Here is a 14,369-nt window from a genome sequence, read left to right on the forward strand (position 1 = left end):
ATAAAAGAATTACTGAAAGTGGATAATATATGCATAAAGTGTGTGGTATTTTTAAGGATTTAGCCTTTTTTTCATTGGCATTGTGTTTTATAAATTTAATGACTTATATTATACAGTATAAAAAAAAAAAAACTATATATCTCTCTTTGACCCAACATTCTTGCCACTGTATTGTATACTAAAAAAAAGTGTATGATACTACTGTATTGTATGCAATTTGCTAAATAATCAACTGTTAATGGTGTTCAGCTAACTGTATTAGGACTCGACACTGGGGGCCTACGCCCACAAAGTCTGAGGGACAACTGTGCACCATTTTGCATTATATTCAGAAAATAGGGGAGATAAAGTGCAAGGCTCTAAAGTGGAATAGGGAGAAAGCCTCATAGCTGCACTAAGAAGTAATAGGGAGATTTGAGGAAAGGAAGTGGGAATGGAGGTAAAGTAAAAGGCTCAAAAGTGGGTGCAGCTAGGCACCAACAAAAAGCTTCAAACATCTTTTAGTAATGCCTAACGTGTACGAAGTGAGGTGCGCTAACATCACTAACTCCTTATGGTGCTGCTGTATGGGGTCCAAAGGGCCAGGGTCTGTCACTTCAACAACAGCTAGAGCTCCCACAGGAGGAGGGGGCATGCAAGTGGTCCAGAAGAGTACGAGTGGCATCAGTGTCAAAGAGTGGGCAGCAATTAGTGGTGGTGCCAACAGGATTGGCGGCAGCATGAATGGCTGACCCTCTACGTGACGTAGAAGGGGAAATATCCTCACCACCAGTATGAGTAGCATTGGCCTATTAGGCCTATCTAATGACCATCTGGGTGGCAATGAGTCACGGCACAAAGGTCTAGCGGTTGACAAGGTTGTGTCTTGTAGTTTCATTTTGCCAGTGGTGCAACTCATGCTACTGCAACTAGTGGAGGCATATTTACTGCCTGATAAAGTCTGTTCCTTAAAAAAATGGGGTGTTGAGTGCAAAACTGGAGAATGTTGCATGCTGGAGAGGATTATGCTTCTTGCAAGGCTTTCTGAGTGATGTTTACAACCTTTTCTGTACAATGTGAAGCCAGCAGTCACAATTCCACCTCTCCCACGCTTCACAAGCTTGCTGATGTGAACATTGCAGCTTCAAAAAACAAAGAGCCCAGATGATGGAGATCTTTACCCAACAAAGACATGAAGAGTTGCTGGCATTACTTGGAAACCTGACACTTGAGCTGAGGCATACTCAAAGCTGGGTCACACAAACATAGGAATAACCCTTAAGAACTTTATACTTACCTTTGTTACTTATGGTAAGGTGTACTTCAATCCAGTTATCAGAATAAAAACAACTATCCACTATATCTCTTATCTTCTGTTACCAAATACCTAGTGAACTGCCTTACCTTCAAGAGTTTACATTCTCGAGAATCTTGGAAAGCTGGGTACATTTCTTCATACTTCTCAACAGCAATTCTAGAATTGGTCAAATCTACACAGAGATGGCACAATGCAGCACGAAACATATATTCCTTTGCACTATATTTAAGTAAAGAACTCTCCAGTGAGCTGGTTGCAACCTGAAATTACATTAAATGTGATAGATTAGCATAACACTGTTTCAAATCATGTCTATGGCCAATGTAAAAAACCTGGAAATGTTATTACTAACATCATTCCTTTAAATCTGTGAAATGTGATAATGTTCCTAATAAACTGCAGTTTAAAACATTCTAACTTTACTGAATTATTAATAAGTAGATTAACCCTTAAACACCGACTGGACGTATTGTACGTCGACTAAAATTGTCTGTCGGGTGCCAAGTGGACGTACAGTACGTCGACTACAAAAAGTTTTTTTAAATATTCGCGGAAAAATAGTTATAGGCCTAGTTTGCAAAAGATTTTAAATCACGTGCCTTGAGGGATGCTCGAAGTTCACGGATCACGCTGTTGTTTTGTTTACAAGCGTTACCCAGCTGTGCATGCGCGAAATTCTTTCTTCTCACACTACAAAGCATCAGCGATGCATCTCAGAAATTCTTTTGTCAATTTGTCGTAATTTTTGCACCGTTTTATATTAGCCGTTATATAAAGTTTTATATATGAAAATGTGCGCAATTTCATGTAGAATACAACAAAAAACAACCCATAGCTTTTATAAGTTTTGAAATATTTTCATATAAATCACGATGTGCCAAAATTTCAACCTTCGGTCAACTTTGACTCGACCGAAATGGTCGAAAAACACAATTGTAAGCTAAAACTCTTACATTCTAGTAATATTCAATCATTTACCTTCAATTTGCAACAAACTGGAAGTCTCTAGCACAATATTTCAATTTATGGTGAATTTTTGAAAAAAAAACTTTTTCCTTACATCCGTGCGGTAACTGCCGAAAATCTCAGAAATTCTTTCATCACTTTGTCGTAATTTTTGCACCATTTTATATTAGCCGTTACATAAGGTTTTATATATGAAAATGTGCGCAATTTCATGTAGAATACAACAACAAACAACCCATGGTTGTAGCTTTTATAAGTTCTGCTGAAATATTTTCATATAAATCACGATAAGTGCCAAAATTTCAACCTTCGGTCAACTTTGACTCGACTGAAATGGTAAACGCAATTGTAAGCTAAAACTCTTACAATCTAGTAATATTCAATCATTTACCTTCATTTTGCAACAAACTGGGAGTCTCTAGCACAATATTTCGATTTATGGTGAATTTTTGAAAAAACTTTTTCCTTACATCCGCCCGGTAACTCGGCCGAAAATCTCAGAAATTCTTTCGTCACTTTGTCATAATTTTTGCACAATTTTATATTAGCCGTTACATAATGTTTTATATATTAAAATGTGCGCAATTTCATGTACAATACAACAAAAAACAACCCATGGTTGTAGCTTTTATCAGTTTTGAAATATTTTCATATAAATCACAATAAGTGCCAAAATTTCAACCTTCGGTCAACTTTGACTCGACCGAAATGGTTGAAAAATGCAATTGTAAGCTAAAACTCTTACATCCTAGTAATATTCAATCATTTACCTTCATTTTGCAACAAATTGGAAGTCTCTAGCACAATATTTGGATTTATGGTGAATTTTTGAAAAAAACTTTTTTACGTCCGCACGTTATGAATTCATGCATCATTTTGTGATAATATTTTCTCTGTGTTGCTTTGATCATTTTACAATTTGTTATATACCAAAATCATCGCAATTTAGTGTACAATACAACGTAAAAAAAAATAACTCATTAGCTTTAACCGTTTTGCTCACAGCGCGATTTGTATACAATTATATATGAAATTTTTTTTTGCGCTTTCATATATTTCAATATTTATATATGATAATGATATTTTTTATCATTTCTGGTGGTTGCATACTAAACTTCAGGCAATGAGAAAAAAAGGAGCCAAAAATGAACTCTTAATCTTAAAAACTAAGCGTGCTGTGATTTTTTGAAAAAACCTTTTTTCCGCTTCGGCGCTAACTCCCGAACGCCGCCGGCATACGGCAGACACTTTTGTAAATAAAGGCTTGGCGTTTAGGGTTAACCATACAACTGAGCTCATCTAATTATTGTCACAGGGTTGGCCTGAAGGATTTGTGTTTATTAAAAATAAACCTCAATTTATTTTCTAAATTACAGTTGTCAAAAAATTTTAATCTGTAACCAGGTTAACTGAAAATGGTAGTAACAAAATTCAAACAGCTCAAGCTTAATTTTGAAATAAGGAACTCATCATATCAAAAGAAACAGTACACTCAAGTAATTTTGACTTGTCTTAGAATTGGTCATTCTTGTTTGACCCATGGAAACTTGATGAATAGCCCACATGATCCAATCCCTGTATGTTCAAAATATAAAGTAACAGTTTATAATTTTTTGTTGTGAATGTCCATAACACAATTGACAACTAATATCACGTTTTGGGAACAAATCAATAAAAAAGATCTTGTAAAAATCTGTCACTTTCAATTAACCCAGTTAACTGAAAATTATAGTTTTTGGCAAAATTTCTTTGATTTAGTTTACAAAACTTAACTTTAGTTTGTCAATTATATTTTGGACATTCACACAAAAAATGATCAACTCTTAAGTGTTATTTTACATTCTGTACATATAAGATCATATGGGCTATTCATCAAATATCCAGGGTCAAACAAGAATGACCAACTCTACGACACGTCAAAATTACTTGAATGTATTGTTTCTTTTGATATGATGAATTCTTTATTCCAACACTGAGCTTGATCTGTTTGAATTTTGTTACAACCAGGTTCAAAATTCCATATATTATGGCATTCATTGATTATACAGTACTGTAATGGATTTTAGAGATGTCGAATAACCACTAATATGAGTATCTAAATGTGTTCTTATCACAGTAATATCAGCTTTTCCTGCTAGGTAGGTTTCCTTGCCTTTGTTAACATGAATCCAAACATATTTCTATATTTTTTGCCATCTTCATATAACTTGTGAAATGAAAATTTTATTTTGCAAGGGTGTTCTTTACTATTATTTTGGAGGGCTTCTAGACCACTTCTCGAGTTGTTGGAATTACAAATTTTTTTTATGGCATATCTTTACTCATTTTCATGGCTTATCATATTGCAAAAATTCTGCTATAAAAACAGAAGCATTGCTACGCAAGAAAAATTGGTATTTGCTGGGTGATACTACTACAAGTCCCATCCATGATGAAAATTTAGAACCATCCTTGTATATTAACCCTTTGAGGAAGGGGGAGGGGTCAAAATCTGTCGGCACCAGAACACACCCTTCACTTCACTGCGGAGTTCGGGTCGTTTTGGCCGTAAGTCATTTAATGCCGTAAGCACGTTTACTTGTAAAATGGGTACCGTGTTTAGTACCAGCCCCTTGGGGATGTACCTAAAATATAAAATAATAACTGTAAATACCATAAACATAACTTGTGTTACGGCCTAAATGATTTACAGCCGAATTGACCAGGACCATCACTTCATTATTATTAAAAAAAAAAAGTTTAACCAGACCACTGAGCTGACTATCAGCTCTCACAGGGCTGGCCCGAAGGATTTGGATGAAATGACAGGTCTAGGCTAAGAAGCCTAGCACTGGGACCACATAGTCCACTCGGTATGGTGATGAATGAATATGAAATTATAAGTTGCACAAAGGCATAAGCTCTCATACTGGTACACACGCACACACAATAAATACATTTATACTCACATTTCCATATATACTCACCAAAAAGGTATATAAAAATTCAAAATAAATTAAGTAAAATTTTCAAATTTAGTTGTTCTAAAATTCATTAGGTTTTCGTATTTTTATTATTTACTTTTTATATTTTATCAATTAAATCACAGCTCCTCATGAACATTAAAATGGGTATTACTGAAAATGTTGAAGATTCCGACAAAATTTCTTGTATTGATCTAATTCCAAAAATTTGATAATCGCTGCAGGTTATATTTTGGACATTCACACAATAAATGTTTCACAGTTGTAACACTTTGCAATCTGGGCACTTGGGAGGAGGGCCACATGGACTGTTCATCAAGTGTCCATGTGTCAAACGAGTATGGCCTATTCGAAGACGGGTCAGCATTACTTGTGTGTGTCTCTCTTTCTGATATGACGAACTCCATTTTCCGACACTGGATTTTATCTCATTATTTTCGGGTTCTTCCTTCTATATATTCTGCCATTCACTTACAATGATTGTTTTTATATATCTAATCTAGTCACTAAAGGGGATGTCTACATTTGCTCGTCATGTGGACTGCTTCTTTAGCTGTTCTATCAGCCTCTTCATTTCCTTTAATCCCTACATGGGCAGGGATCCAACATATTTCAACATTTTTTCCATTATTATACAATTTATGGAGTGAAAACTTAATTTGTTGTACAAAATTATTTTTTTTATAATAGCTTTGGATGGCTTCTATAGTGCTTCTGGAGTTGCTATAAAACACAAAATTATTACATGAGGCCTCTCTAATTATTTTTATGACTGATGCTATTGCACATAACTCAGCTGTAAATACTGAAGCATTATCTGCTAGAGAGAACTGATATGTTTTGTTTTGGGATACCGCAGCATATCCCACTCCGTATTGTGACTTAGATCCATTGATGTATATTGCGTAATGTGAACCTTTTCGGATTATATGTTCTACTGTGTTGTCTATGGTGTTCTGGGGTATATGAATAACTTTTAGATAAATATTTTAAGTGTGTACAAATTCTCATATTTCCATATATTTCCATATACTGTATTTCCATATATGGAAGGAGGTAATTTTACTATTAAAGGTAATTGTACATTTATATTTAGCGACCCAAACAATCTTCTAATTGGGAAAGGAGGTGGATGATTGTTTATAAACACATCTTAATCTAAATAATTTTTTGGTTGGAGAATCATTTGTCTGAATTCTCAGAGCACTCTTCATTGTTACTAGCTCTCTATGGAGAGAGTTAGTTCACCACATTCAACTTGTAAAGATGATGGTGATGATCAAAAAGCTCCGGAACATATTCTAAGGCCTTCATTATGATCTGGGTCTAAAGTTTTTAACGTTGCGTCTGATGCCGAGCTATATATTTCACTTCCATAATCAGTGATAGAGAGCACTGATGCTTTATGCAGTACAGTAAGGGTATGTATATCGGCTCCCCAAGTAGTGTTCGATAGTTTTTTAGTTAGGTTTAATGCTCCTTTACATTTTGATTTCATGTATGTTATGTGGGCTTTCCAGTTCAAGTGAGTATCAAATACTAACCCCAAAAATTTTGTTGTTTGGCCAATTGGTATGGAATGATTTCTGATTTTTATATCTATTCTTCACCTTTTTTTTCATTTTTTATTTCTATAAACATTGCTTGAGTCTTTTGTATGGAAAATTTGAAGCCTACAGATGAGGCCCATTCATCTACAGGCAGTCCCTGGTTATCGGCGGGGGTTCCGTTCTGAGGGTGGGATGGTAAGTGAAAATCGCCACTAACTGAAAATCAGCGATTTCGGGGCTTTTTTTGCGATTTTCAGGGCTTATCGACGCCGAAAAGCGCCGATTTTCAGTTATCAGCGCCAATTTTCGTTGCTAGACAAGCGCCGTAAAACCGGATCACCGTTAACCAGGGACTGCCTGTAATTTTATTATAGTTTTATTAATGATTCACTCTGCATGTTTTACGCGAGATGCTGAATAATATATGGCAAAATCATCCATATACAAGTTACTTTTAATTCCACTAGGTAGATTACTATTGATATTTATTGGTAAAGTAAACAGTGTACCACTAAGGACGCTTCCTTCTGGAACACCATTTTCATATGGAAATGTACTTGACAATACAACATCAATTCTCACTTGAAAAGTGCGATTTGTCGGGTAAATGTCCATAGATGCTGTTTTTATGTAATGTTTTTAACACTGCATATCTCCTTGTAGTATCATATGCCTTTTCAATGTTGAAAAAGACTGCTACAGTAATTTGTTTACCTTCAAATCCTCTTCGCATGTGGTCTTCCAAGTTAGACAGAGAATCCAGTGTAGATCTGTTACAGTGACCCAAACTGAGTGGGAGTCAAAATTTTATTTTCTCAAATGTGCCATGTTGATCGACCATTTACCATTTTTTCTAGTAATTTGCATAAGCAGCTAGTTAAAGAAATTGGTCTGTAACAATTTACATTACTGATCTTTTCCAGGTTTGGGATAGAATAATTATAGCTTTACGTCATTCCATTAGAAATAAATTTCGAAGCCATAAGTGGTTATAAACTCTAATAGGTATGTTCTTTGCCAAAGATGCTAAATGGCAGATCATTTCAAAACAAATACTGTCACCTCCAGGGAAGATTTATTGCTGTTCAACAGAGCAAATTCTAACTCTTCCATATTAAATTCCTTTTCTATTTTAATATATATCTTCTATTGTTGCAAAATTTATTGTTATTACTTCTATACTATTTTTCTTTGTGTAGAAATGCTCATCCTAATTTCTGTCACTACTTACTTTTGCTAAATTTCCTATTACATTACTTATTTCTTTAGGATCAAGTATTCTTTTCCCATCTTTTATTATGGCATGTCTAGGTGGTTTAACAAGGGTACCATTTATTTTCCTGAATTTTTCCCATATTTTTTGCATGGGAGTATTATTAGAGAGATCTGATACATATTTCCTCCATGAAATGATTCTTCCTTGAATTACTTCGCTTTTAAATTTTGCAGATATTTTGTTATAGAGATGTTTTAATGTATCAGTTTCTAATAATATAATTTTTTTTAAAGTTCCTTCTAATATCGGTAATGCTTTGTTTATTTTAGTGAACTTTCTATTCAAATTATCTAATCATCTTCCAATCTGGTGTTTTATTTTTATTAATTCTGCTAGTTTTTCAGACCACCATGGGACTTTGTGTTTTGTTGGATGAGATTTTCATTTTGGTATTGCTTTATGAGCAGCATTTTTAATGAAATCAACAAGAAATTTATTACTTTCATTATGGTCTTGTAAATATTCAAATGGTGGGATATTCCTAGTGTGGAATTCATATTGTTCCCAATCTGCTTTATAAATGTTATATTGAGGGACATGCTTGGTGGGATTATTTTGTAATAATGAAATTAATATTGGGGAATGATCACTTGTATGCTAGTCGTCAACTGTATTCCAATCCAATCTGTCAACTATGTTTGTTGTACAGAGAGTGAAGTCAATTGAGAAAATGTTCCATGTGTTTTAGAAAATATGTGCTGATTTCAAGTATTTGTTTATACAAAGTACATGTCATATGAATCTATGAATTCTTCTATTTTACTTCCTGCTCTATTTGAGTCTGTACAACTACAGTCCCACATCAAATTGTGGGCATTAAAATCACCTATATTAATGTAGGTTCCTTGACATTATTAAGTAATTATTAAGTTTGTCAAAGTCATCATTTTTATTAGCTTGGTTGTATAAATTATAAATTACATGATTATCGTTTTTTATTCATATTCTATTACTCTATATTTGCAGATCAGTAAAGTTTACAGGTACTTTGTCATAACATACTTTGTTATGTACATATATATAAAAGCACCTAAATTTCCTTCTCCCTCCCTAGATGAAGATGCTAAGGTATATTTACCTATTGTTGATATTGTTTTGTTGACATGTTGTAAACATAATATCATTGGTTTGTATTCTTTTAGTAATCGTATTTTATCATTGGTTCGCATTCTTTAGTAAATCGTTGTATTTCTCCTAGGTGTAATCTGGTCTGGCAGACCATTTACTGCCCATTGTATACAGATAGCTACTTGTGAAAATATTTTATTATAGCTGTTTTTTTTACTCTTTTTTTGTATTATCAACTCGATTTCTTCTAATAATTTACTCATGACATTCATTTTTGTTTTTTCTTTATAATATACTAAGTGCTCACATGCAACCTTTTTCATGGGTACTAAAATCTGTGGTTTCTTTTTTTTCTATATTTCATAAAATTTCTTATAATGTTTGTTGAACCATCTTTTGTTATATTTTTGTTATTATTGCACAATGCAATGAAACAATCATTACATCCACAAGTGGTGTCATGTATATTTCTTTCTTTATTTGTTCTTGTTGTACCAGTTATTGGTGGTGGAGTAATCTCTTCTCCTTTGACATACTCATTGTTGTCTATGGTACGGTTGTCTTCCACTTCTTCGGTATTTTGGATATCTGTATCCATAGGTTTTACTATTATTTTAGGAGATATGGTATATTCTTAACTTGCTTTTGTTTTTGTTCTTTCTTCATATCTTTTGTCTTTGATTTGACTGATGTTTCTCTAACAACTGTTGGTTTCTTTGTTTTGGGTGGTGTTCTTTCAGATGGCCTTTTTTTAACTTTAATTTCCAGTCTATCAGGTCCCTCCTCTGTTACTTCCGTAGTAGCATCCTCCTGTGTTCCTATTTGCATTAATATTTCAAATGAATTTGATAAAATGTTATCCATATCATTTGTATCTGTTTCTTTATTCTTTACCATTTTAGTTTTTCCCTTGGGCATTAATTTCTTCTTGCGATTTACTTTTCAGTGCTTCGTTACTTCAATTTCTATGTATTTTTGTTTCATTATTGGTTCCTGTTATTGAAGAATATGTATGTTTCTTAGGTCGATCTTGAATTCCTCTCACTTTTAATTCCAACTTAGCCTCTTTGATAGACATCCCTGTTTGTTCACATAATATTTTCAATTCTGTATTGTATATACAGTACATACATTCTTTGGACCTTGCATGATGATCTTGTCCACAGTTTACACATTTTGGCTCACTACATTTCCACTGTGTGGCATGTTCATCAGATCCATAATAAGCACATATTATAGGTTCATTTCGACAGTTTTTCTTCGTGTGCTGATATTTACTACAATTTTGACACTGTAGTGGCTTTGGAACATAAGGCCTCAGTTCTCTATTTTGGCCCAAAATTTTTATTTTTTGAGGTAGATCTTGGCCACAAATTTTATTTGCAAATTTAATACTTTATTATTCTGTTTACTTGGTATTATATATATAATTTACAATCTTGGACTTTGGTATATCTCATTTTATTAGACTCAACAGCATATTCTTATCAACCGGCTCACTATTATTTTCAGGAAGTACAATAGTACCCTGAATGCTGTTCATGGTGTCATGCTTTATTTTTACATTTACACTGTCGATATTTTTATGATAGATAGTCTTCAGACTGGTTTTTTGTTGTGGCTTACAAGCTTCACGTCTTCATTTTTATTTGTCTAAAACAACATTTCTTGTCGCTGAGTGTCTTTTTAATAATAAGTTTTCCAACTTTAGGGCTGAGATTTATTGTTCTGTTTCATATGTTAGAAATCCTTGACTAACTTTCACTCCCAAAGAGGAGTGAAAATGAGTCAGGTTGGGTCAACACGATATTTACTTCTTTTGGATTTGTTGTGCACTGGAGCACAAGGTTCCACTGTGATTACATTTGGATTCTTTTTTGTTTTTCTAAAGAGAGGTTGTTGGAGGAGGTTCCAGCAGTTGTCAACTGTGTCAAGTCACTACCACCAAAGGGCCCAGGGGTACTTGAATCTTTATTTTCACTTAGCATAAAGATTTGAGGGAGAGAAAAAAAAAAAAACCTGAAAACCTTAAAAAGATATCATCAGCTTTTCATGGAGTTTTAGTCTTCCACCAATGGCACAAGTGAGAACTGACTCCCAAATGTCCGCTCCCTACCCACCCCATGGGGATGGCACAACATGCTTGGAGTGGCCCAAGTGTAAGCCAAACCCGCTTTCTAGGGCTGAGAGTATTACAAAATACAATCATCCCCACCCTAATCATGTTATGGGCAATTCAGATAGAATGCCGAGAGTCCTATCCCCAGAACCAGACTGAATCCATGGTCCAGCTCTAAAGAATAGTTCTGCATTTGAGCTATAAATCTGATGACTCTCAGGTCTGAACAATGTTGGGCAGTTGATGGTCCTACCAGTTCCCACTATTTAGCTTCAGACATAAACCCAATCCCAGCTATGATAACTTTTTCTGTTTATCAGGTCCTATAAATTTTAGCTAAAGTGGAAAATTCCACAAAAATCAAACAAATATATAATGATATATGGGACTCTTGGACTCAAACCCAGGAACAAATTCCTGGTGTTCAAGAGCCCCCTCACCATGTCAAGGTGGTCCCATATTGAGAGGAGGGGACATCACTGAGTGAGTGAAAATACTTAGCAGTAATTTTCTTTGATCACTCTTTGTAACATTACACTTCATGCTACATTAATGGATTTGGTGTCCCTTTCAAGCTCAGGAGTTGAACTTCATCATATGTTTACAAATGTTAAAAACTTTCAAAAAATATTTATATCACATAATTAGCCATAACGAAAAAAAAAATTTTTATCATGAAAATTGGAGAAAAAAAAAGACATCCAGTTTCTATTTACACAGTGCAAAAGAATGGAAAATTTCCCTTCCAATGACATGAAATTCAATATTTGAACCACATATGATAGCACAAGGTTCATAAGAAAAATTGTACAAGTTCACAAAGATGATTAACAGTTTATGTCACTTTTTAAAAAAATTTGTCATAAATCAGAATACTGAATATACCAGTCTCCATGACAAGAACAAGCATCCATACATGTCATATTGAAATTTCATAGTTTCAATGCTCTTGTATTTACATAAGTTTATTAAAAAAAAAACTTTTAGGGATTGACAAATGGATGATGACTATAACCGTCATCAGAATCTCAGAGGATTAAGATTTTGGGCCCTTCAGTTTATATTGAATAATATGAAATTTGGTATCTTGCGTTCTATCACGTTTTTAGATAAATGTTTTACATGTGCACAAGTTTGTATCTTATGGATAATCCAAGGAGGAGGTAGCTCAAAAATAAATTTGAATGCCACATCTCACAGTTTTGCTTAATGCAGTTGATTCATTATAAACGAAAAACACAGCTAGGCAATGTTTTCAAGTTTATAAACTAAAATAATTTTCAAATAGTACTTACCTGCTCATATATCTGAATAGCTTTTTCATAGTTTTCCATCTGTGCGGCAAACATAGCAACCTTAAGTAGACACTTGTTTGCAGAGGAATTGTTCTCCTCCCCACGAAAATAATCTGAAGCTTGTTCATAATGCTGAATAGCCTTTTCCATGTCAGCAACCTGTGTACAGCCAAAAAGCCACAAGTTATTAATAGCATACACAAAAAACATTCGCTACAATACTGTATTTGCACACCACTTATTATTATTATTTTTTTTTTTTCTATCATAGTCATCCTATTGGACTGGGTGGTTTTTATAGTTTGGGGTTCTGGATTGCATCCTGCCTCCTTAGGAGTCCATCACTTTTTTATTGTGCATTCTGTTTCTAACAGCACACTCTTCTGCATGAGTCCTGGAGCTACTTCAGCTTCTAGTTTTTCCAGGTTCCTTTTCAGAGATCTTGGGATCGTGCCTAGTGTTCCTATGATTATGGGAACAATTTCCACTGACATATCCCGTATCTTTCTTATTCCTATTTTCAGGTCTTGATACTTATCAATTTTTTCTTGTTCTTTCTCATCTACTCTGGTGTCCCATGGTATTGTGACATCAGTGAGTGATACTTCTTGACTTTGTCAGTCAGCGTCAAGTCTGGTCTATTGGCACGTATCACCCTATCTGTTCTGATACCATAGTCCCAGAGGATCTTTATCTGATTGTTTTCTATCACTTCCTCAGGTTGATGTTCATATCACTTATTACTGCGAGCTAGCTGGTGTTTCTTGCACAGGCTCCAGTGGAGGGCTTTTGCTACTGAATCATGCCTATTTTTGTACTGGTTTTGTGCAAGTGCTGGACATTCACTTGCTATGTTATTCATGGTCTCATCTTGCATATTGCACTTCCTGCATATGGGTGAGATGTTATTTCCACTAATGTTCTTTGGGCTTATCTTGTTCTTAGGCCTGATCTTGTGCCACTGTTAGCATTCCTTCTGTTTCCTTCTTGAGTTCTCCCCTCAGCAGCCATTGCCATGTTTCACTGCTGGCCAGTTCTTTAGTCTGTCTCATGTACTGTCCATGCATTGGTTTGCTGTTCCACTCCTCTGTTCTGTTTTTCTTTCTCCTGTCTCTGTATATTTCTGGGTCTTCGTCTACTTTTATCAGTCCTTCTTCCCATGCAATTCTCAGCCACTCGTCTTCACTGGTTTTCAGATATTGCCCCAGTGCTCTGCTCTCAATGTTGACACAGTCCTCTGTGCTTAGTAGACCTCTCCTTCCTTCCTTTCGTGTTGTGTATAGTCTGTCTGTATTTGCTCTTGGGTGTAGTGCTTTGTGTATTGTCATGCTCTTGGGTGTAGTGCTTTGTGTATTGTCATGCTCTTGGGTGTAGTGCTTTGTGTATTGTCATGTGTTTCTTAGATTTTTGGTCTATGCTGCAGAGTTCAGCTTTCATCCACTCCACTACTCCTGCGCTGTATCTGATTACTGGTACTGTCCATTTATGGCTTTCGTCATGTTTCCGGCATTGAGTTTTGACTTGAGTATCGCCTTAAGTCTCAGCGTATACTCCTTCCTGATCGTGTCCTTTATCTCTTGGTGTTTTATATCCTCTACTCCTATTATTCCCAGGTATTTTTATCCTGTCTCATCTGTTTGATGCTATTCCCATCTGGGAGCTTTATCCCTTCAGTCCTTGCCACTTTGCCTTTTTGTATGCTGACCAAAGTACATTTTTCTATTCCAAACTACATCTTAATGTCCCCAGATACAATTCTTACAGTCTGGATTAGCGTATCTATTTCCTTGATGCACTTACCATACAGCTTGAGGTCGTCAATGAACATGAAATAT

At 34.9% G+C, this 14,369-nt stretch overlaps 1 protein-coding gene across 1 annotated transcript in view; it reads right to left on the reverse strand.

Annotated features, from left to right (window-relative positions):
• Nucleotides 1-14,369, reverse strand: part of alphaSnap (Alpha-soluble NSF attachment protein) — an 86,473-nt gene that overhangs the window by 15,506 nt on the left and 56,598 nt on the right. The window contains exons 4-5 of the mRNA XM_067098575.1: nt 12,535-12,693; nt 1,384-1,557 (exon numbers count right to left, since the gene is read on the reverse strand). Coding sequence (XP_066954676.1) covers nt 1,384-1,557; nt 12,535-12,693 — 333 coding nt within the window. The remainder of the gene's footprint in view (nt 1-1,383; nt 1,558-12,534; nt 12,694-14,369) is intronic.

This window comes from Macrobrachium rosenbergii, chromosome 55 (genome assembly GCF_040412425.1).
Source record: "Macrobrachium rosenbergii isolate ZJJX-2024 chromosome 55, ASM4041242v1, whole genome shotgun sequence".
NCBI classification, from domain to species: domain Eukaryota; kingdom Metazoa; phylum Arthropoda; class Malacostraca; order Decapoda; family Palaemonidae; genus Macrobrachium; species Macrobrachium rosenbergii.